This window comes from Kwoniella pini, chromosome 6, assembly GCF_000512605.2.
Source record: "Kwoniella pini CBS 10737 chromosome 6, complete sequence".
Classification (NCBI taxonomy): Eukaryota; Fungi; Basidiomycota; class Tremellomycetes; order Tremellales; family Cryptococcaceae; genus Kwoniella; species Kwoniella pini.
In genome coordinates this window covers 527,344-549,287 of record NC_091721.1, presented here as the reverse complement: position 1 = coordinate 549,287, position 21,944 = coordinate 527,344, and the positions used below count along the sequence as shown (strand labels likewise).

Sequence of the window (21,944 nt, the reverse complement as noted above, 5' to 3'; positions counted from 1 at the left end):
CAATGGCACAAATAGCCTCAACATCCCGACCATTTCCTACTATTCCTACATTCCTCATATCGACGATCCTCGCTTTCGTACCCACACCCATCATGGGTGGGTCAATCGCCTCGTCCTCTATCCCTCAAGTGGATTTCGGAAAGATGGGTACAGTAGGATTAGGAGGATCGTTTTCAGGCTTAGATTGGTATTCATCCGACTCATCTTTCTCCTCATCCTCTTCATCCTCTTCCAACTCAGCATCATTCTCAAAAACGGGGGATACATTATTCTATCGGACGGAGGATGGAACTTTTAGACCGTTAGGAAGTACAAATGATGGAGGAGTTATAAATTCCATATGTTGGTCTTCGACGTCAAGTGGGAATGCGAACGGAACACTGTATATTGGAGGTACCTTCTCATCGTTATCTGGAACTTCAGCTAAAAACGTTGGAGCATTTTCTTTGTCTACAAATACATTTCAAGCATTAGGAAATGGATTATCAGGGAATGTGAATACTCTATATTGCGATAATGACAATTCCGAAGTATGGTTTGGAGGTTCATTTGATGCTCCTACGGGCCAAGGAGGACATGTAGCTTTATGGTCAACATCTTCTTCAACATGGCAAGTACCATCATTTGGGGGTTTGAACGGCGAAGTGGAAACTATAACGCCCTCTTCAAGTGGATCAAGCTTATATTTCGGTGGAGGCTTCACTACATCTTACATATCTACATCTTCGATGAATTCCACTACACGAACTAATATCACTTCTCAACCATACGCACCGGCAAACACTACAACGGTAGGCCAATCGGGATACTTGACACCCTTGACCATATCGGCAAGTGCAAGTGAATCAGCAGACTATCAAATACAAGCTGGACCAACCTCAAATACTGCTTCAGGCGGATACGGGGATACAAATAGCTTGTTATGTCCCGGAACGGGAACTTGGTTAGCACAAGAAGATACCATATCGAATGTCAATTTGGTCGGTACGGAGTATCTACCCGCGACGGGAGTTAGAATGGTCAATGGACATGAAGATGGCAGATCGACGACGTATTTCTGCTTCACCAGTTTGCCGGATTACCAAGAACTCAATATGACTTATACCGATCCAAAGACGGGGAAAAATCAAACTTGTACAAATCATTGTCCCCTTTATACGGATTCCTCAATCGCGGCTCAGGATTTCATCTTCACTCAAGGGACACATAATTTGACTGGTTTCGAGATTCAACTTAAAGAATGGACTGGCGATGGTGCTGCTCTGGGAAGTGTTTCCTTATTGACCGATGGTAAGTCTACTCTGGCAATGCCCTCAATCGAATCGCACTGACGTCCATTCGTACAGGCTCCTATTCTTCAGCAACAGGTACAGGCACTTCGAGCTCTTGCAGTACAGGAAAGAACAGTACGATACAACAAGTAGGAGATTGGTCAAAGAAGACAGCAGCTACCGACCAAGCCACTGAATCATACCTTTCTTCCTCCGTTTCCACTCGCGACCCTGTAAACACCCAAGTCACCTTTTACCCCTACGTCGGCTCAGCAGGCCAATACGATATCTATGTCTTCATTCCCGGATGCAAGAATATCGGTGATTGTGATGGAAGAACTTCAGTGGACATCGAAGTTTTCCCTTTACAAGGGGGATTAGGTTGGACGTCAACAATTTCTGAGCAAGTCGATTACGATACAAAAACTCTTGTCTATTCTGGTCCAGTCGACGCTACCTCGGATGCCTTCTCTCCAACTCTCAGTCTTGCTCTTGCCGCAAATCCAGCAGCACCAGCTAGAGGCAGCAATTATGTTGTTGTTGCTGATAGAATTCAACTAGTCTTGACCGGCATAACGGGAAGTGATGGTTCTACGATTTCTACCAGCTCCTCATCCTCAAATGGTACCGCAATTGGAACCACCATATCTAATTCTACCTCAACAAGTAACTCCACCTATAACATCGCCTTTGGCGTATATGAATATGCCCGATCTTTCAATTCTTCTCTCGACGCCGCAACATCATACTTGACCAACGACACCGAAACTCCTCTAACGAGGTTAGGATTTGCCCTGGATGCTGCGCTCAACGCTTCTGGATCAGCAGCTTCTTCGTGGGTGGTCAATACGATTGTAGCCGCCAATAACACAGTCTTCGTAGGAGGTGATTTTTCGGCTTCTAACAATTACACCAATGTCATCTCGATCGACACTTCTTCCGGTGAAGCTTCAGCATTAGCTTCTCAAGGGTTGAGTGGAGTAGTGAACACTGCTGCTATCGTAGGCGGATACGTCTTTTTCGGTGGAGATTTCACTTCAACCGCTTCTTCCGGCGGTGCAAGCTTGAACTATATTGCAAGATATGATCCGAGCTCGAAAGCTTGGTCAGCTCTCGGCGGAGGTGTAGATGGATACGTCACCGATCTTCTCGCCTTGAGTTCGGCCACAAATCAGCTTATTGTCATGGGCAATTTCACTCATATCGTTTTCAGCAACGGTACGACCGCTCAATCCGGTGGATTTGCGATTTATGACGTATCTTTATCTGATTGGCTCACCACCGGAGTTGTCTTTGGTAACGTTTCAGCAGGAGCTGCCCCTTCATCTTCATCTTCATCGGGTATATCGACCGAGTCCTTCTTTGCCGGAAAAGTGTATGGATCAGCTGCCAATTCTGTTGGAGGAGTAGCGACTCTCACCACCGACGATAATGGAAACGCAGTAATTTCCTCTCTTAGCGGTGTAAATTTCGGTACTACAGGACCATCATCTTCGACCTCATTACCCTCGAGGAGATCCATCATCTCTCGTACAATTCACCCATATACTCGATCTTGGTTGTCTAGATACACCGATGCCATTGTTGAACGAGCGCATACCGTCCTCTCAACCCGAGCTTCACCACCTACTATTCCTCAACAGACTTCCGAAGCTCCAGCAGTGTTGGCAGGTGCATTTTGGACAAATTCCAGTGCATCTGGTAAACCTTCTATAACTATCTTAGGAGGAAATTTCACATCAAATAACAATGGTATTCAAGGTTTAGCATTTTACGATTCCAAAAATGGTGGATTGACTGGACCTTCCACACCTGTAGAAGGCGTTGTGAAAACTCTCAACGTTATTGGTAATAACGTTTACATTGGTGGAGAAGCTCTGAATGTACAAGGTGTGGGAAGTGGCTTGATGGTTTACGATCTGAAAGCTTCTAATTGGATTACAGGAGGGATGCCCTCTTTGAATCGTAAGTCTTCTGCAATGTGAGGTTTGTACCGACTCCGCTGACACTCCATTTTCCTCATAGCCCCCTCTGGCTCAAGCAACGTCACGGTTAATGCTATTCAAACAAGAGGAAATACTAATACCGTCGTGGTAGCTGGTAATTTCGGTACCGCGGGATCTTTGGGTTGTGCGGGCGTGTGTCTCTGGGACTCGAAAGATGCACAATGGTCTACACCTGGATCCGGACTCAGCGGAGGTGAAGTGCGAGCGATTGACTTTGCAGGGGTGAGCTTGGAAAAAAGTCGGTTAAAAACCTGGTGCAGAAGAAGCTGACTTCGTGATATGTTCCAGGAATCATCCGATATACTCTTCGCAGCTGGATCTTTCTCTCTCTCCTCCGGAGACGTAGCATACGTTGCGTCATACAGCTTCTCCAACTCATCTTGGACACCTCTTGGTACTTTGCCCGGACCTGCTCTGGCCATAGCAGCAGATGATAAGAATTCGAGCAATATCTTCGCTGCTGGCTATTCTACTTCAGACGGTTCTTCTTACCTTCAACAATGGGATGGCCACACCTGGACAACACAATCAACATCCCTAGCTCCCGGGTCATTGGTCAGCCAATTGGCATTCGTACCTATGAAATCTGAACACACGCCCACAGGATCAATTGAATCGGACCGAATGCTTATGCTTTCCGGAGACCTATACCTTGAAGATTCAGGAAATGTCACTTCAGCACTTTATGACGGATCCACTTTCTATCCTTATCTTGTTGGTACTTCTGCCAATGGTAATCTAGGAGCAGGGGGAGCTTTGTTCTGGTCAGAGTCTGATTTCTCATTCAAAGTTCGACATTATCTCGCTAGAGGATTAGTGGTTTTAGTTGCTATTGCAATTGCGACTGGATTGATCTTATTATTTATCCTTATTGCTTTATTATTAGCATTCTGCTTTAGGAGGAAAGAATGTAAAGATCAAAGTTTATATGAAAAACAAGAAGATGTTGATTCGGAAGGAGATGTTAATTCAATACATCAACATGTATTTAATAACGTTCAAGCTGCTTTAGAAGCGAGTTTAATAGGAGGTGGATTAGCAGGAGCAGCAGGAGCAGGTGGTAGGAAAGAAAATAGGATTTCAGATCCATCAAGTTATAATTCAGGAGCATATCCAATTGGAGGTGAATCTGATGAAGAATTATATGAAGAAGAAGAAGGATATAGAGAAAGTACAATGAAATATCCTTTTGAAGGACCAGAAATACAAGAAGGTGAATTACCTATGAAAGCTGGACAAAGAATTTTAATTATAGATGATGAACAATCAACTGAATGGTGGTTTTGTAAAGATCCTATAACTGGTAATGAAGGTGTAGTACCTGCTAGTCATATTTGGTAGTGAATTTTTTAACGAAATCATAATGAATTTTTTTTCTTTTCACTGGTTTAACAATATTATATCATATTAATTAGGGTTTTATATCGAAAAATTTGTATATATAGGTAATGCAATTAAATCATTTGTTTATGGATATGATATATAATTATTTGATCAAATAGATCAGAATAATTCAATTAATATGCATAATGATTTCATTCTATGTCTTTTGATTTATTTGATTACGAGAAATTAAGAAGAAAAAGAAGGAAAAGAAGATTGTCGAAATGGATGATATTATGTAATTTATTCTCGGATAATAAGATAACGTTTCATCCGACGACTTAGTGTGAAGTTTCAACTCCAAGTTATGACAAAAGATAAAAAACACAGCTTTTTTATTTTCATAAAGCTATGAACATGACTACGACGTTATAAGTTATACAAAAATGAATTTGTATACTTGGAAATATTGGACTGCGTCATAGTTGTATGAAAATGAAAGCTGGAAAGATAATTTATAATGTCATTTATTATAAAACAATTCATATTTTATTTCTACACATTTCATTATTATTAGTAAATATGATTATTACTATGACGAATCATTAATAATCGTACTCGTACAATATATTAAAAAGGTCAAAGAACAGAGATCGAATATTGTAAGATCAAAGTAGGATATTATAGCTCCGAAAACAAAATCAAAGGATATATTGGTACAACTTAGAATTTAAATACTTGTGTGTATATGATATGATCTTTTACCACGTTAAAGTGTATCATCATCATCATCATCATCATCATCATCATCATCATCATCATCATAGCAATAAAAGTACGGTCGGATTGTGAATTGTGTTTCATACTTTCATTTCAATATATTCTTTCCAACTTTGACTTTTTAATTAATTCTTTCTCATCAAATTGTCTTGTCGGTTCCGAAAAGAAGTGCTTGTCTCATTCGAATTGATATTCAAATTGAAACTTAATGGAACAAGATGAACATTGTCTTATCTATCTTACTCTTCGTTTCAATCAGATCATATGCTCTACCTCAAATTATTATTAAGAGACAACTCTCGCCAACACCACTTGATAATACCAGTCCTTCGTCAAACTCAAATTCAAATTCCAATTCCAATTCCAATTCAGGAGGAAATGGAATAGCTATAGAAGTGATTATACCAATTGTGATTATACTCGTAGCCGCTATTTTATTAGTTGTCATAGTGAGTGAATATTCAATACTTAGTCCTCGTCAGCCTATGAATAATTGTGTAGAAAGATACTGATTTTTACCTCTTATAGCTTCGCTTTCGAACGAAAATTTCAAGATGGTTTCAATCATCATCATCCTCTCATACTCCTTTACGAAATATCTCTACACGAGATTCAGCTCCTCGAACAATTACTGCGGATCAACTTTCCGGCCAAAAGTCAAGAGTTGATTTGAATAACGCCAATGAACAAAACACATCAACGAATTTGTCGAATCCGACTCAAGCTCAGACTAGAGCAGCAAGAAGAATTAGAAGAGATAGGAATGTAAGAAGAACTGAATCTGGTCGAAGTGTAAAGACTTTACCAGTTTATAGTAAAGAAGCTGGAGATGAAGAGTTAGTGCTTGTTAGGTATGTCACTGATTTTTAACCCAATCAAACTTTTAGCAAGACACTCATCTCCTGACTTTTCTTCTTTTAGGCAGCGCTCGGAATCATCCTTCTCATCTGAATCGTACTCTGATGAAGAGCAGAATCCTCATGAAGGTCCAGAGGGCGATATTGGACGAGGATTATTGACGACTCACCGCCGTTCGACATCACTTCGCTCTTCTCATGTCGAGTACGATAACGATATCTCAAATAGACGACAAGAAGACAATGACTTGTCACCACTGGCAGAGAGTCGAGAAGTATCAGAAGAAATTGAACTGGTCACTCGTACACCCTCGCCAGCTCTACCCGCTGATACAACTGAATCACCTTCCACCGTACCAGATACGCCTCCTCCACAACGAAGTGAATCTCTGGCTAGACGGGAATCGCTGGCAAGAAGATCATGGGGATTGGCTCCAACATATCTAGAAGCGATGTCATCTCCATCAATCCATCTAAATTCCTCTCACGAAGATTTTATTGCAGATGCTGTTCCTCCACCAAGAAATATACGTGCCATGACTTCTTCAACCTTTAGAGGACTATTATCAAGAGCTGGATTTTCTCAACAATCAACTCCTCCTCCTTCTTCTTCTTCTTCGTCTTTGACCGCTAGACAAATGAGGGAAAATCGAAATTCATCCACATCATTATTACTTCAACCTACAACTTCTAGAGCTTCTTCTTCATTTATGAGAACTAGATCTAGATCACCTTCTGTCTCAACTACAAATACTCCTTGGGAATCAACAAATTCACTTTCACTTATGATATCTCCTCCTGTACCTAATACTGCTATTCGAGCTTCTTTTGATAGTGCAACAATACCGAAAGCTGGATTAAGTGAAGAACAAATGAAGTTTTTGGCTAGTAAAGATGTATTGAATGTTGCAGGAGTTATGTTGGATAAAGTTCCAGAATATAAAAAAAGTAGAAGGAGTAGAGCTGGGACAGTGACTGGAGAGGATCTTACAGTGGGCGGTGAAGGTGAAGCAAGTGGAACTAGTAGTAGAAGATTGAGCGATGCGTCGTCACCCAATCCTCAGGAAGAAGTTGTTCTTGAAAACGAGGCTTTGCCTAGCTGGGAAATGAGTGAACATATAAGAAGGAAAAATGAAGCTTACGAAAGAAGGAACCTAAGTAGACATGTATCTGTAGAAAACGAGGATGACAATATTTTTGAAGTCGCACCACCGAATCCCGATCATAGCAAATCTCCTTCTAGTGGTACTTCATCGGATCAATCACGATCAACGCATCTGAAAGAAAGTTCGAGTCCCAACAAATCCATTCTAGCGCCAATTCAAGTCGACTCAGATTCAGATCCTTTGGACTCTCCCAGAATGGTCGATTCCCTTTCATCCCCTATTACGTATGTGACTGTCCCTACAACGCCTCTTTCAACCATAACAACAATGACGATCACGACACCGATGACTCTGGATACATCGACGAATTTGGTAGATACGCCTAGATTGGAAATTGAACCCCCTACTCCCATTATATCTACTCCACCGGCTATATGACCTGGGTTATGTACGAAGTCATGACGATATGTATATATGGATATTTGGAAGTATGAATTGTATTATGATGTGAATCATGATTTTATATTTTGTCATAGATGAAACACCATGGACTGAGATTTGTATAGTTATTGAAACGAGAAATGCATTCGTGTTTCACGCTCCCGAGTGCTCAAGCGCGAAAGTGAATATCATCAGTTTCTAAGCAAGTATCTTTGACTACATTTTCGCTGTATGCAATGAGTATTCTTAGATTTTTGTTCAAATGAGAATAATATTAACTAGTCTTTTAAACGAATTTTCCTCCTTTGTGGAATTTATATTCGGTGATTTTGTAAATTCAATAACCGAGGAAATGCCTCGCGAGATTTAAAGTTAATCTTTCAACGTAGTTTTATCATTTTCAGCAAAATCAAATCAATAAACAAATCATTGGAAATACTACTATAATCGATTCTTCTGAGGATCTGAGGATAGAAGTATATATATATATATATATATAGAATGTCAATAACAAATCAATCTTTTTCACCAGTGAAAATCAAAAAATCAACAATATTAAATGAAATTGTACATTTTTCATTTTCAATTATAACTAGTTTTTTACTTTATTTAATTTCATTAGGACCAATTCCACAACATATTGGATTTGTTATGGATGGTAATAGACGTTATGCAAAATATTTAGGTAAACAAGTTTCAGAAGGACATGGAGAAGGATTTACAGCATTGAAAAGGGTATGTTGAGTTTTTTTTATTTATCATTTCATTCATTTTTCCCATTCTTCAATTCCGAATTACCAATTATTTTTTTTTTAAAAAAAACATAGATTGATTTTAATTGAATTTAAACATTTACTAATAATCTTATTGAAATATAATTTATTTAGACACTTGAAATTTGCCTTAGATTAAGAATTAGAGTTGTATCTGTTTATGCATTTGCAATTGATAATTTTAATAGATCTGAAAAAGAAGTTTCAACTTTAATGAGATTAGCTAAAGATAGATTAACTGAATTATGTCAACATGGGTAAGTTTACTTTTTTTCTAAGCATGTTTCATCATTTTTATTTTTTTTGTAAAACCAAAGGAATTTGAAGTTGACACTTTTTTTTTCAAAATTTTGTTAAATGGTGTATAGTGAATTATTAGAAGAATATGGAGTAAAAATAAAATTTATAGGTCAAATTTCATTATTTCCATTAGATGTACAAGAAGCTATAAAAGATATGGAAGAAATGACAAAAAATCATAAAAAGTTAGTTCATTTTTCCGATTTTTTTGTTTTGTTGAAAATGTAAAATATGATTTTGATGAAATGGAATAATCTTCGTATAGTGGAATATTAAATGTTTGTTCACCTTATTCATCTAGAGATGAAATAACAAGTTCAATTAGACAAACTATTGAATCAATAAATAATAATAACAATAATGATTATAATTTTGATGAAGAATTAATAATTAAAAAAGAAAAAATTAAATCAAATTTATTATTTAATAATTTAGGTACATCAAAAGCAATTTCAAAAGTTGATAATAAATTATTTAAAAGACCTGAAGAAAATGGAAAATTAGATATCTTAGTTAGAACTAGTAATGTTAAAAGATTAAGTGATTTTATGATGTGGCAAGTGAGTTTTTGAAATTGTCAATTTTCAAATGTGTTTTTTTTTCCTCAGAGTTACTTAGGATTGAAAAGTTTAATGAGAAATGACTAATAGAAATACTATTTAGGCATCAAATGATACTCAATTACATTTTGTTAATACTTTTTGGCCAGAGTTCGGATTATCAGATATGATACCGATTTTATTAGGTTGGCAACAGAAACAATGGATGAGACAGCTTGGAAGGAGTTGAGGTATATATATATAAGTATAATAGATCATATAGATGTAAAAATTAGATAGTCGGATTGAGTTTGTATTATATGAGCGGTTATGCATTATGCTATTTGTAATTTGTTTGATACAATGAGGAGTGTTGTTATATACTACACGTAGAATGGTATTCTATTTTAACGTCTTTTCCCTTTTATTTAGCCATTTCGAAGAACTTGTAAACCCAACCTTTTCAAAAAGCAAATCATCCTCCATGAATGAAATCCCTTTGAAAATAAACTAATCACAACTTCCATCTTCAGGACCATCTTTCCATCTATTATCTAAATTTTTAATTTCACAATTAAATTCATTTTTACCTAATTTTTTATTAACTTCATTATGTCTTTCACATAACCATTTCATTAAATTTTCTCTACCTTCAACTTGTGGTGGATTTTTTTTAAAATCTTTTTGAAAATCTAGTGAACACCAATTACATGGATAAAAAATTGATAAAGATTCTAATAAATTTTTCATTTGAATTTTTTGATTTTCATTTGCTTTTAAAGGATAATATGCTGCTGTTGTATGTAAAAAATTCCAAGTTGATCTACCTAATATTATATTATCAGGTGGACAATTTAATCTATCCTCTTTTTTTTCTTTTCCTTCTTCATTTATTATTTTATTTCCTTGATTCGTATTTGTATTTGAATTATTCATCATTGTTGCGAATCCACCCATTCCTACTAATGATTTTTTATTTTGATTTTCAGATGTATCTTTAGTAGCTCCCACTCTCTTTTTTATTTTGGAAATATCTGCCCATGAATTACAAACTTTACAAACTTTTCCATTTTCATCTAGTATTAAACCGGGAGGTAAATTTGGATGAGTTTCTTTTGTCGTTTTAAGAGGTTTTGATGAAACTTCTGGATCGGCGGAAGAGGAAGAGGAAGGGAAAGATGTTGGTAAGTTCATATCGAACAAATGCTCCTAAACGCCTTGAGATTGAGATAGGCAAGTCTTTTGTTCAGTCGAAATGAGATTAATTGAACATAAAATGTAGTAATCAATGGCAAATAGTGACGATTTGTAATGGATTTAACTTTACTTAGCCGACGGCGTTGAGCGATGATTGATGAAATCGGACCTTCATTTCGGCTATTCAGTCATTTAAATATATCTGGATTTGAAATGCATCGATGCACACCTGGACAATATACAGCGTAATTCTCACTGTAATTGATCCTCAAGCAGTGTCGATAGAAGTTACTTTTGCTAATATGCATTTTGATTACTACAGCAAATTTACCAGAAACAAAGCGAATATCACACAGGCCGGGAGTCTGATTACGTAATATGTTACCCTGAAAGTCAATAACAACCCGAAGGAACATTAATTATCACTTAAATTCACCTTCACGCGACTGGTCTCTCTTTTTCATCATATCCCATCCTCGCCCTCCTCAGTCATCCTTATCAGCCATGATTCTCCCAAAATAGCTGCATCTATTCGTACCAAAGCACCGATTACCTGCCTACTTGCTCGCCTAAAATAGATTCTGCAATGCAAACGCCATGTACAGAGCTTCACAATGAACCCACCTCCTGACAAAACTCCTCAACCTGGAACCTCTTCATCACCTCATACTAGACCATCGAAAATCCTTGGTCCCGTACCATCCACAAGCAATGGTGTGTCCAACGCAAAGGCTATTTCAGCCTCGGACAAGCCTGCAATCTATCTACCCCGAATTGTCAGGCCATTAAATCGACAACCGACGCCCTCCAATTCGACCATTCGCTTGAATGGTCTATCCACTAAAAGATCGCATCCCCTGCCCTTAGCAAATGCGGGTAAAGCTAGAAAGGTGACGGAAAATGGACATATCATACCGCGTGTACCACCGAAATTCTCAAATCAAGAAGCCGTTCTTGAAGTTATGGCGACTGAGGAATGCACTAAGACACCCCAGATACGCTCGGAAAGTAGATCGCTAAGCAATAATGCGTCTCGCCGGGCAGTCCTGCCCAGAGAGTATAGGCAAATCCCAGGCAAGGGCTCTCATTTATCAAGCGCTGTAAAGAATTCAACCTCTTCAATTACACGCAATGGTATGACCGTGCAAAACGCTAGCGCAACCCCATCGTTCAGCTTAACCTCAGGTCTGGCCCAGCCTACTATGCGGTCTGCTAACGCTGCCATTCCGGCTCAGAGGTCAACTCCTCTTGTACAAGCAAATTCCGCTTTCCAGCACCCCTCTTTGACAGCCACAACATCCCAACCGCCTAATCCATCCCATGAGAGTTCTTCAATCTCGAAAACAGATCCTCCCGTTCCGACCCTTAGCCAGGGGTCTATTAGGTCAGATTCAATTGCATCTCACGGTTTCTCACGTACAGAACTATCAATCCCTCTGGTGAATCCTCGCAAAAGAAGACCTGCAACTGTATCGTCTGCAGAAGGTGCATCGAAACGAGCCAAAACAACTAGGACGAAGGATGCTGCGAAATCAATATCAAGGATGGAGACTACAGTGATCGATATGACGATGATAGATAGCGACGATGAAATGACTATACAGAATGTTGACCTTGTAGAGAGAGTCAAAACAGAGCCTACCTCACCGGGAAAATCACCTGCTCAGTCCGTTGATCCGAAAACTCATCTACCGACTGATGACTCACCTCATGGCAGTAAGCCAGGTCACCTTTCGCTTAAATTGAGGGACAACGGCAGGGATGTTAGTCTGGAAATGCAAGTCCGAGACAAGTATCCCACAGAACCTCTTAGTCCGGATGAGATATGGCAAGTAGCATGCAATGAGACAGATGCATTCTGGGACACTTCGCCGTCAAGCATACTCCACCGACAAGAGTATGTCGGGGGAGAAGAATGGAAGAGGCGTCTAGTCAACTTGAGGAAGACAAGAAAGGGCGGTGCTGAAAGTACGACACGACATGTGAGTATGACTTCTGTACGCTTCAGAGCACTCAGTGTCTGATATTTGTTTCGACACCAGCGTTCAGCCTGCGATGCTAGATTACCGTTTTTAGTCAGAAATATACGGAGCGGTGTCAAGGGTATCGCACGTACTAGATTCCCATATCTCAAAGCAACACACACAAATTACCGCCCGACAAAATCTAGCTTTCAGCAATTCTGGGAAACATGGACCTTCAGGGAATCAAACATACACACCTGGTGAGCTACAAGCACTCTTCTCAGCATAAATTTGGACTTGGCTCCTCGCTAATACTACGTTGACTTCGACTAGTCGGCAAGACCTTTTCCTTATGGTGAAATTTGGTCATTTTCTGCAGATCGATTCGGGTCCAACGATACAGACTTCCCCGGACAGCGCCAAAATAGAAATCTTCTGCAACAATGTAAGTCCAATGACCTCATGATTACTTTTTTACAATGCGAAGTGAGCTCAAACCACTCGCTTTTTCTCAGGTCGAATCCTCGATATTCTCTATGAATATGAGCCTGGATCGAAATATGGCGATCCGCCCTTCGGAATTCAAGATTCCTGTACATTACTTGACGGAACTGAATCGCCATCATCAACTAGGCATACCTTCAGATGTTGAACTCCCAGGAACAAGACTACGGATCACTGCAAAGTTTTTGTCCGATGGAAAGCCGTGTCTCGATCCGTTCGAAAGTCCTTGGACTGTTTTTACTTCCCGTAACGGCAATGTCATGCCCCGTCCGAGGGGATGGTTCAGACTCTCCAACAAGGCTGAGCAAAGACTAGAAATGCGACCTCCGCCAGCATGGGCTTTCGACCCTGCTCAGATTCTTCCTCCTCTACCTCAGAAACTCTCTCAAATACCCACGAATCGCATTGTATTGGTTTGTCGAGATCTTACCTATACCAATAAGGTAAACTATGGGTTGACCAGCAAGCACCTGAGCGGATTTAGCAATGAAGAGGAGATCGCAACATACCTGGCTGTGATCCATAAGGGTAATTTCCATGTCGAGGTCACACGGGAACTGGTGAGTTGCCTAAGGTCTTGACTGCTTGTCGACCAGTGCGCGAGTTTGATTCTGATCAGACGGATTTTGATAGCTAGCTGGTACACCATGTGTCAGAATTCGGCTGAGAGATAGGAAGATGATCAATGCTGACACGCAAATCTCGACTCCCTCGATGGCTGCACCCACATATTTCCCCGTCATATCGACCCTCGTAGAGAGCGTAACACCAACTCAAGAAGTTCAGATAAACAAACAGACAAATAGCCTTTATGTGTCAACCCACAATAGCCCGACTTTCGAAATTCGGGTTGATAATGTTTCCGATGAAGCCCCCGCGAATCAAGAACTATATGACCAGTCAAAGGCAGGAGCTGCGATTATGGCGAATGACGTCGATCTTCTCATGACGGACTTGTCGCCTATGAATGTCAACGACTCGATGGGCGATAGCCTCTGTATCAATGATAAAGATGAGCAGCCACCACCCGTTACATCGCCGACTAGAAGAATTAATCCAAATTGGACACTACTGAGGAATGGTCTGACCATGGTACCTCCTACATCGGTTGACAAAAGGAAAAACGAATCGATCTCGCTCGGCAAGCCCACTTCTTTGCCTTCATCAGCCGTTGGCACGCCTGTATTGGTACCTACTTCAAACGGTCTAGTTGGGCCAATCATGTCAAACAGAATCAATAAGTACACAAATTGGTCAACGCGTATTGATCCTGGCACTTTAGCGGATTTATTCCCAGAATTAGACAAGATATGGGATGGAGGGACAAGCAGATATTTGATTAGAGATCATGAAGAAGTGAGTGTATGACAACTCAGATCGCCAAATCAAAGTCTCGTCAAGATGTGCTTATCAACGTCGTGTATTTGTTTAGTCTGTCACTTGGACAAGGTATCATGTGAGTCTGACCGCTTTCTTCGTCATACTCCAATTTGAATGCAAAAGCTAATCATATGAATATCTAGCTTACGGAAAAACAGAGATTCATGGCTTGCTGTTGGAATAGATGGGTCTATCAGAAAGGGTGAAGGAATTGACTTTGTGGTGACTGACTCGCGAGCTGACTGGATCCACATCTGATCTTTGGTCATCTTTAGTCCGATTCCCACTTCTCATCGATCAGACTATTATATATCGTTCATTAGAGCTTATGGAGAAGTAATGATCAAAGCTGGACTAACAAGAGAAATAGGAGATACATTACATGTGAGATAGTCTTAAGGCTTTATTCCATCGACTCATAAGACTGATATTAATGTCTAGGTCTATTGGAGAGATAATCATATATCATTGAAAGAAATGGGGGATACTTTGAAAGTATGGAATGAAATTTCAGGATTTCATATGAAATTGAGAAAAGCTAGAGAAGATGCTGAAAATCCGAATCGGTTAGATGTTTCAGTGAAAATAGAGAAGTAGTGCAGTATCGTGCGCATGGAAATTGTCTCAATCTCGGATCATAATGATTTTATATAAAGTTCTGAGCATTGCAAATTTGTTGTATTCGTATCAAGTAAAATGAGTTGAATGACATGTATTGATGCTTTTATGTGAAGTCAAAAATGTTTAATTTCTGATAGAGTTTAAGAACTCGAAGAAAAGGATGAGATCAATATGATATGCATTTTAATATACAACATTAAATTAAATACATAAGTGGTATCAAGTTTTGATACGACCATTTTGATTTTAATAATTTTTGGGTCAAATTTTGTCTTGTTCAAATTCTTTTTGATTATATATATGTATATATATATATACGAATTATAAAACTTTTTGTTGTTTTATATCTCCATTTCCAGAACCAAATTCATCTTCTGCACTTCTTTTAATACCTATATTTGATCCTCTAGTATTATTATTATTGTTATTATTATTAAAATTAGGTCCTGAAGGAGGTAAACGACCTGTTAAAGCAGGTGCAAAAGGTAAATTTCCACCTACTCCACCACCACCACCACCTCTACCACCTCTAAATCCACCTCTATTACCAAATCCACCTCTACCTCTATTAAATTGTTGATGATGTTGATGATGATGAGTTTGAAATTGTTGAGGAGGAGGAGGAAATTGTTGTTGTTGTTGTTGAGAAAATTGATTATTTTGAATATTCATTCCCATTCCCATATTATTATTCATTGGAATATTCATATTCATATTCATGTTCATACCCATACCCATACCATTCATTGATCCTGCTTCATTCATCATAGGATTCATTCCTATTCCATTATCCATCATACCCATCATTCCATTAAGATTATTTTGATGATTATTTCCATTCCCATTCATACCTATTTGACCTAAATTGAAATCCATACCAATTCCACCATTATTGATATTCATCATTTGCATTTTCAATAATTGAGCTTGTAGTAATTGAATTTGTTGATTAAGTATAGTACGTGCAGGAGGAAGGATTAAAGGATTGAGCAACATTTTCTTTGCCTACAAAAACGATACCAAACATTCAATAATGATCAGCTAATTGTTTCGTATAAATATCTTAAAAAAGGACCACTTACACCCATAAGATACGTATTTATAATCTGAGGATTCAAAGTATCCAGGTTGATAGATTGACCGTTAGCTCCTATTATAGTATTTTCATCTTGCTGTGGTCGATTCCCGCTAAAAGTATTATCTAAATTTGGTCTAGGGTTTCGGTCATTAGTCGAAATCGCTCCTTCTTCAAGCTATCCATCATGTATCATCAGCGGTCACTCTCTAGAAACTTGTAGTAGTTTAGCTCACCTCTTCTTCTCCCTTGTCCTGCTCATTTTGCTTTCCCTCTTTCACTCCTTCACCTTTATCCGCTTCTTGATTTTCCTCTTTCTCTTTAGCATCCGCTTCATCACTTTCCTCTTTCTCCTTATTCGATCTATCCACTTCGCCTTCAACATATTTGCTTACTTTTTCACGTAATTCTACGTTCGGTGATAATTTATCTAAACTTTGAATTTTTGATTCACATTCATAACATTCGAAATCATTTTCCAATAGATGACTGGTAATACATTCTTCGCAAAAAGAAGTCTTACAACATGGTGTTTTTGTAGCTTCCCATATCAATTTCTTACATATTGGACAAGTTATTGAAATATCAAGTGGTTTTGATTCTCTTAAATCGGATCCAGTCAATGCACGAGGTTTTACAGCTGCTTGTTTTTGCCATTGACGTCTATATGAATATGTTAGCAAATGATTTCTTCCTTATCCCAGCACCCGAAGTAGACGAGTCATACAATCGAATTCTCGAGAATAATTTGCAATTATGAACCGAACTCACTGATCAGGCATAGCCATCACAAATCCACCATCAGCTGTTAACATTGCACCACCACTTGATCCTTCGACTCCACCAGGTGTCTCAACAGTTTTTAAGAAACTTCTAGGAATACCAGTTACTCTTACAAATCGCTTTCTTTCATTGGCAGCGGGATCTTCATTATCGGGACAACTTTCTATCCAATGACCTACAATCCCGAATCATTACGATCAGTTCATACTCCAATGGCATGGCTATCATATACTGCTTGAAGCAGAGACTTACCCTTTTTACCACATCGATAACATATATAACCAGTTGGTGGCTCTTTATCATGTTCCGTTCCAAAACCATATTTGGAAGTAGCTGCTGCTCCAGCAGCAGATCCGGAAGGTTTATTCGTTCGAGCTGCTCGAGCTGCTGGTGCTCGGTATCCCCTAGAACGATGGATTTAGCTAAAACACTTCTACTACCTAAGGTCAAGATACTTACGCTGACATGTCTTCTTGCATTTGTTCCCAATTTTCCGCACCTTGAGCCAACACAGCGGCGATCTTGGCATCTTCCTCTGCATTTCCCGTTGATATAGGTACACTGGGTTCTCCAGGCTAGATCAAAAATATATCAGCACCAAGCGTCATACGTCCATCATAGGGGTAAGAATCTCACTTTCAATTCGTCTTTTCCATCAAATCGTTTCGATAAACTACTAAAAGTACCTCCAGAACCTCTTACACCTGCTATACGATTTTGTTTATCTTGCATAGCTTGTCTAGCATGAGATTCAATTCTATGATCACCTGTTAAAGAATCCGCAGCGGAAGATCCTATAATGTAATTTTGGGCATTTCCTCGACCTTTAGCTGAAGAAGGTAATCGACGAGCTATTAAAGAAGATGATCTTGGGATTTGATGATTATCATCTTTAAATTCTACATATATGATAAATTGCATCAGTGAAATGCTTCCCATATGGAATATGGGATATTGGAAAATTTCCTGATGAAGGGGAGGTATTTTTGAAACTAACCTTCTCCTGTTACATTATCATAAACACCTATATCAAAATCTTTACCATTTCCCATCTTATTACCTAATATGATTTCCCTCTTTAGGTCGAACACCGATATATGGGTTCCATCGAATGTGACTCGCTGTTCATTTCGACCTGCTCCCCATCGATAGAATACTGTTGACATCTTGAGAGGTGTTTATCTGTTAGATGAGATGCTACGAAGAATTGGCAGTCTTGTCGTGAACAGCTACTTGAATCTTGAGAATGGCTATTTGACTCTCTGTGGGTTTGATCTACGAGTCGAGCCTTGAATATTCTAATAGGACCTGTTCTGTGCAGTGCGGACAGTCCAAGGTATATTATATTGATGCTGAAGAGGATGCAACAGAAAGTTACATAGGTGAGATATTTCCATTCCATTCATCCTGGACATTGCAATTGGCGAAGAAGCCGAAACGTCATTACGTAATTCATTAATCTACCCCGCATATATATGCGTCGATACCGTCCCTCTAGACACGTCAAAGAAAGCGATGAATATACATGAATCACTTATAATGCTCTCTTGATATAGAAGTCTCATAACGAATTATCTCTCTCTTCTGGCAAAGTTAGCCGCAAACAGTATTATACCATGGTCAGATCAACAACAATATTTAGAGTTCACGATGGATTGCCATTAGCAGCGAGTGTAGATGATGAAAGCGTGAGTTAAACTCTTTCATCCTGTATCAACCTATGACTTAGGCCTCTATTCATGTGTGATGGAGAATAATGACAAGATTTATCAGCTAATATTCATTCGTGAATGATTTTTAGACTGAGAAAGCACTGACGGAATATAAACAACAATCAAAATTAATATTCAGAAGATTAAATGCTAATAGTGAACCTGCATGTTCTATTGAATCAGGTCAATATACATTACAGTGAGTATGAAATATCATTCACACTACTTTAGTTGCTGATTCAATTTTTTCAACATTTTAAAAGTTACTTGATAGTTGATAAAGTTATTTATATGTGTATATGTGATTCATCATATCCTAGAAAATTAGCTTTTAGTTATTTAGATGAACTTTCTAAAGAATTTCAAAGAAGTTATGAAGGTAAAATTGAAGGTGTTACTAGACCATATGCATTTATGGGATTTGGTGAGTACAATTCAGATCCTTCTTTTACACTTGTTAACTTTACAAAGATATTGAAATGGTAAGCTAATAAAGAATGTATGATGAAATGTTTTTAGATACTTTCATATCTAAAACAACTCGATTATATAGAGATTCACGTTCTTTAACTCAAGGAACAGGTATTTCATCTTCTTCTACTTCTAATTCTAATTCTTCTACACAAAATCCAAATCAACTTGATCAACTTAATGAAAATTTAAAAGATGTAACTAGAATTATGACTAAAAATATGGAAGACTTATTATGGAGAGGTGATTCTTTAGATCGTAAGTTTTATTTCTCCGAAATCTAAACTTTGCTATTTTATTGATTGTTTGATTATATATATATTAAATTTATAGGAATGTCACATCTTTCAACTTCACTTAGATCTGAATCTGCAAAATATAGAAAAGCAGCACGTAATATAAATTTACAAGCTTTAATTAGAAAATGGGCTCCTATAGGTGGTATAGGATTCTTTTTCATACTTTTTATGTGGTATAGGTTTTTCTAAGTATCAATATCATGACAGTAGGCGGGACGATATCGTAAGAGGGAGGTACTGAGAGATCAAACCTCACGGGATATACAAAATACAATTTGAAAGCTGATCAAGTCCGATAAAAAGCCGCAATTAGATGATTAATGCATTTGTACGAAAGACGAAATTCTATATACAACTATTTATATGACAATTATGTATTTTAATGTAAATATCACAACTAACAATACTGGTTCATCATTCGATAAAGGCGTGGGAACGATGAACGTTTACGATCTTCGATGATTCGCTCTTATAACCCGTCTGTCAGATACCTTTGAAATCTAACTTGTAAAACACCTAAAGTCCATCTTGCTCTCCTCCATCCTCCACCAAGTAAAACAATACAACCTATCATAATAATTAACCCTACACTTACATCAACCAATGCACGTCTTATCGCTGTGAGGATATACCACATCAATCTTATTGATAATTTCCCTTTTTTTCGCTTTATACGAGTTACAGTGATTTGACTCGCAGTTGTATCTATTCTTTGATGTTCTTGATTCCGTTGAAGATCATCCTCCAATGCATCTAATTCATCTTCTTCAGTATTATTCCAAAACCAACTTTGTCTTTTCTTTGTATTTGATCGTAAGATTATAGACTGATTCCTCTCTAGGACTGATAATCTTTCATGAAGGGCTGTAAGTGAAGTTTGTATATTCTGTAAATTTATCGACAGATTAAGTGGAGCTTGAGTGAAAGTTGACGTTGATCCCGGACCTGGAAATCTAGTTGGATAAGCTGCAATCGGAGTTTGTCCACTTATGCCTTGATGAGGTTGATTCACTCCCAGGTAAGGAGAAGGTATATATCCCACATCAGGTGTATATTTTTGATTGACGAAATCTTTTACCCCCAAATTAGGTGAATGAGCATATATTTGACTTTGAGAAGTATTGGGATTTCTCGATAAGTGGCTCGGATAGTCAGAATCTATCGGTTTTCTAGTTTGTCGGAAGGAATGTATCGATCCGCCGGTAATCCGTTCTCCAGCTAAACTATGTGTCCTGGAGGGCACATGAGATATATTAGGTAAATAATTGCCTTCGTTCGCATGTGTGGTGGGAGATTGAGAATGCGCTTGAGATAGATTGAGTAACGATCGGTGAGAAGAGGTCAAGGCAGATGGAGGGACTATACCCTCTGCGATATCCGGAGGAGCTTGTAAAGGGTCAGGTGGTAGCATGTTGTATTTTGGAGGGGAAGGCTGCGCGATTGGAGAAGCTTGGGAAGAATGGTAAGAAGACGAAGACGACGCAGGCGAAGCTGGTCGAGGAGGATATTCTTCCCTTGTCCCTTGGAGGGAATTGTAAGATTCGAGCTCTAGTATGTGCGACTGAGAACCCTCTTGATCGCCATGTTTGCGCAATATCTAGTTTTTCCCCGTCAGCACAATACACATGATCCGACATGTAGACATCAATCCAGTACAAGTCTCTAAACAATACTCACTTTGAGCAATGCGTCCACATAAAGTCGTTTCGCCTCCTGTTTATCGATCCCCTTCTGCTTGTTCCAAGCGTCCCTACAATTTTCCCGTGAACTCCTTAACTTGTTGAAAGAATATAGGTTGACTTACCATTTAGCTTTGCCTAATATGTCAAGTATACCAGGTCTAGAGATTGATATATCTCCTTCGGTTGCTATGTAAACCTTGTATTAGCCTCGTAAATGGCACTTCCAAGAAACCCGGCTAGCTAACCTTGTTTGTATAGCGAATAAAGCCAAAGCTTTTCTTCGTAAGATGTGTGTACAGGTCCACCTTTGGGTAAGCTACTATCGTGTTAGCGGTCATGCGTGTCTAACGCTCTACCGGATAAGCTCACCTTTGTACTATATCTACTGCTCGATGAAATTGCCTGTTTGACATAAGATAATCACTTTCAGTGCCGTCACGTTGTCGACGCATTAATGACATGCTTACCTGTCGATCTCAGCAAAAAGACTCATCTTGATGATCCGATCGATTAGAGCGTTTCCTCTATGCCGGACGATCTAATCCTGCTTGCTCGTACGCCGTTAGACCAGGAACCGTTCACAGGACATGAGGCTTGCTATAGAGAGGTATCAATCAGAGCTTGTGATTAAGTGTTCCGATAGACTGACGATGATGTAGAAAAGATAAACATTGAATAGTGTTTAATTTATCTCTTTCATCTTTAATCCGGGAATGACAATTCGCCATACACCCGGTGTTCGAGCATTACGTAATACATTTACATGGAGAAGAATTTCATTTTTCGGCTGTTGTCACATTTTGCTCTTTTTAGTGTTCATTGCTGCGTTACTGTTGTATTGTACAAATAACCTTTTATCT

The 21,944-nt window shown here is 38.7% G+C and overlaps 8 protein-coding genes across 8 annotated transcripts; 5 read left to right on the top strand and 3 right to left on the bottom strand.

Moving 5' to 3' along the window:
- Positions 1 to 2: 2 nt before the first annotated feature.
- I206_104663 (uncharacterized protein) lies at positions 3 to 4,618 on the top strand (the record flags this gene model as incomplete). The annotated part of the gene is made up of 4 exons (XM_019153966.1): positions 3 to 1,290; positions 1,347 to 3,236; positions 3,297 to 3,499; positions 3,566 to 4,618. 4 exons carry the CDS (start codon positions 3 to 5, stop codon positions 4,616 to 4,618), a joined length of 4,434 nt encoding a protein of 1,477 aa, XP_019012706.1.
- Positions 4,619 to 5,598: 980 nt separating this feature from the next.
- Positions 5,599 to 7,781, top strand: I206_104662 (uncharacterized protein; the record flags this gene model as incomplete). The annotated part of the gene is made up of 3 exons (XM_019153965.1): positions 5,599 to 5,829; positions 5,909 to 6,231; positions 6,302 to 7,781. The coding sequence occupies 3 exons, from the start codon at positions 5,599 to 5,601 to the stop codon at positions 7,779 to 7,781; spliced, it is 2,034 nt and encodes a 677-aa protein (XP_019012705.1).
- Positions 7,782 to 8,285: 504 nt separating this feature from the next.
- Positions 8,286 to 9,646, top strand: I206_104661 (di-trans,poly-cis-decaprenylcistransferase; the record flags this gene model as incomplete). The annotated part of the gene is made up of 5 exons (XM_070202983.1): positions 8,286 to 8,519; positions 8,672 to 8,814; positions 8,926 to 9,042; positions 9,123 to 9,417; positions 9,521 to 9,646. The coding sequence occupies 5 exons, from the start codon at positions 8,286 to 8,288 to the stop codon at positions 9,644 to 9,646; spliced, it is 915 nt and encodes a 304-aa protein (XP_070059084.1).
- A 260-nt stretch (positions 9,647 to 9,906) lies between these two features.
- On the bottom strand, positions 9,907 to 10,590 carry I206_104660 (uncharacterized protein; the record flags this gene model as incomplete). The annotated part of the gene is made up of 1 exon (XM_019153963.1): positions 9,907 to 10,590. One exon carries the CDS (start codon positions 10,588 to 10,590, stop codon positions 9,907 to 9,909), a length of 684 nt encoding a protein of 227 aa, XP_019012703.1.
- Positions 10,591 to 11,207: 617 nt separating this feature from the next.
- I206_104659 (uncharacterized protein) lies at positions 11,208 to 15,038 on the top strand (the record flags this gene model as incomplete). Its single annotated transcript, XM_019153962.1, has 9 exons — positions 11,208 to 12,575; positions 12,636 to 12,817; positions 12,891 to 13,002; positions 13,073 to 13,621; positions 13,695 to 14,417; positions 14,494 to 14,517; positions 14,585 to 14,643; positions 14,717 to 14,825; positions 14,883 to 15,038. The coding sequence occupies 9 exons, from the start codon at positions 11,208 to 11,210 to the stop codon at positions 15,036 to 15,038; spliced, it is 3,282 nt and encodes a 1,093-aa protein (XP_019012702.1).
- A 345-nt stretch (positions 15,039 to 15,383) lies between these two features.
- I206_104658 (uncharacterized protein) lies at positions 15,384 to 18,086 on the bottom strand (the record flags this gene model as incomplete). The annotated part of the gene is made up of 8 exons (XM_019153961.1): positions 15,384 to 16,067; positions 16,145 to 16,315; positions 16,374 to 16,800; positions 16,909 to 17,095; positions 17,173 to 17,324; positions 17,380 to 17,495; positions 17,557 to 17,819; positions 17,918 to 18,086. 8 exons carry the CDS (start codon positions 18,084 to 18,086, stop codon positions 15,384 to 15,386), a joined length of 2,169 nt encoding a protein of 722 aa, XP_019012701.1.
- A 450-nt stretch (positions 18,087 to 18,536) lies between these two features.
- Positions 18,537 to 19,591, top strand: I206_104657 (uncharacterized protein; the record flags this gene model as incomplete). The annotated part of the gene is made up of 5 exons (XM_019153960.1): positions 18,537 to 18,608; positions 18,722 to 18,831; positions 18,896 to 19,056; positions 19,152 to 19,361; positions 19,437 to 19,591. 5 exons carry the CDS (start codon positions 18,537 to 18,539, stop codon positions 19,589 to 19,591), a joined length of 708 nt encoding a protein of 235 aa, XP_019012700.1.
- Positions 19,592 to 19,871: 280 nt separating this feature from the next.
- On the bottom strand, positions 19,872 to 21,577 carry I206_104656 (uncharacterized protein; the record flags this gene model as incomplete). The annotated part of the gene is made up of 6 exons (XM_019153959.1): positions 19,872 to 20,999; positions 21,080 to 21,152; positions 21,207 to 21,270; positions 21,330 to 21,400; positions 21,454 to 21,486; positions 21,552 to 21,577. The coding sequence occupies 6 exons, from the start codon at positions 21,575 to 21,577 to the stop codon at positions 19,872 to 19,874; spliced, it is 1,395 nt and encodes a 464-aa protein (XP_019012699.1).
- Positions 21,578 to 21,944: the final 367 nt, after the last annotated feature.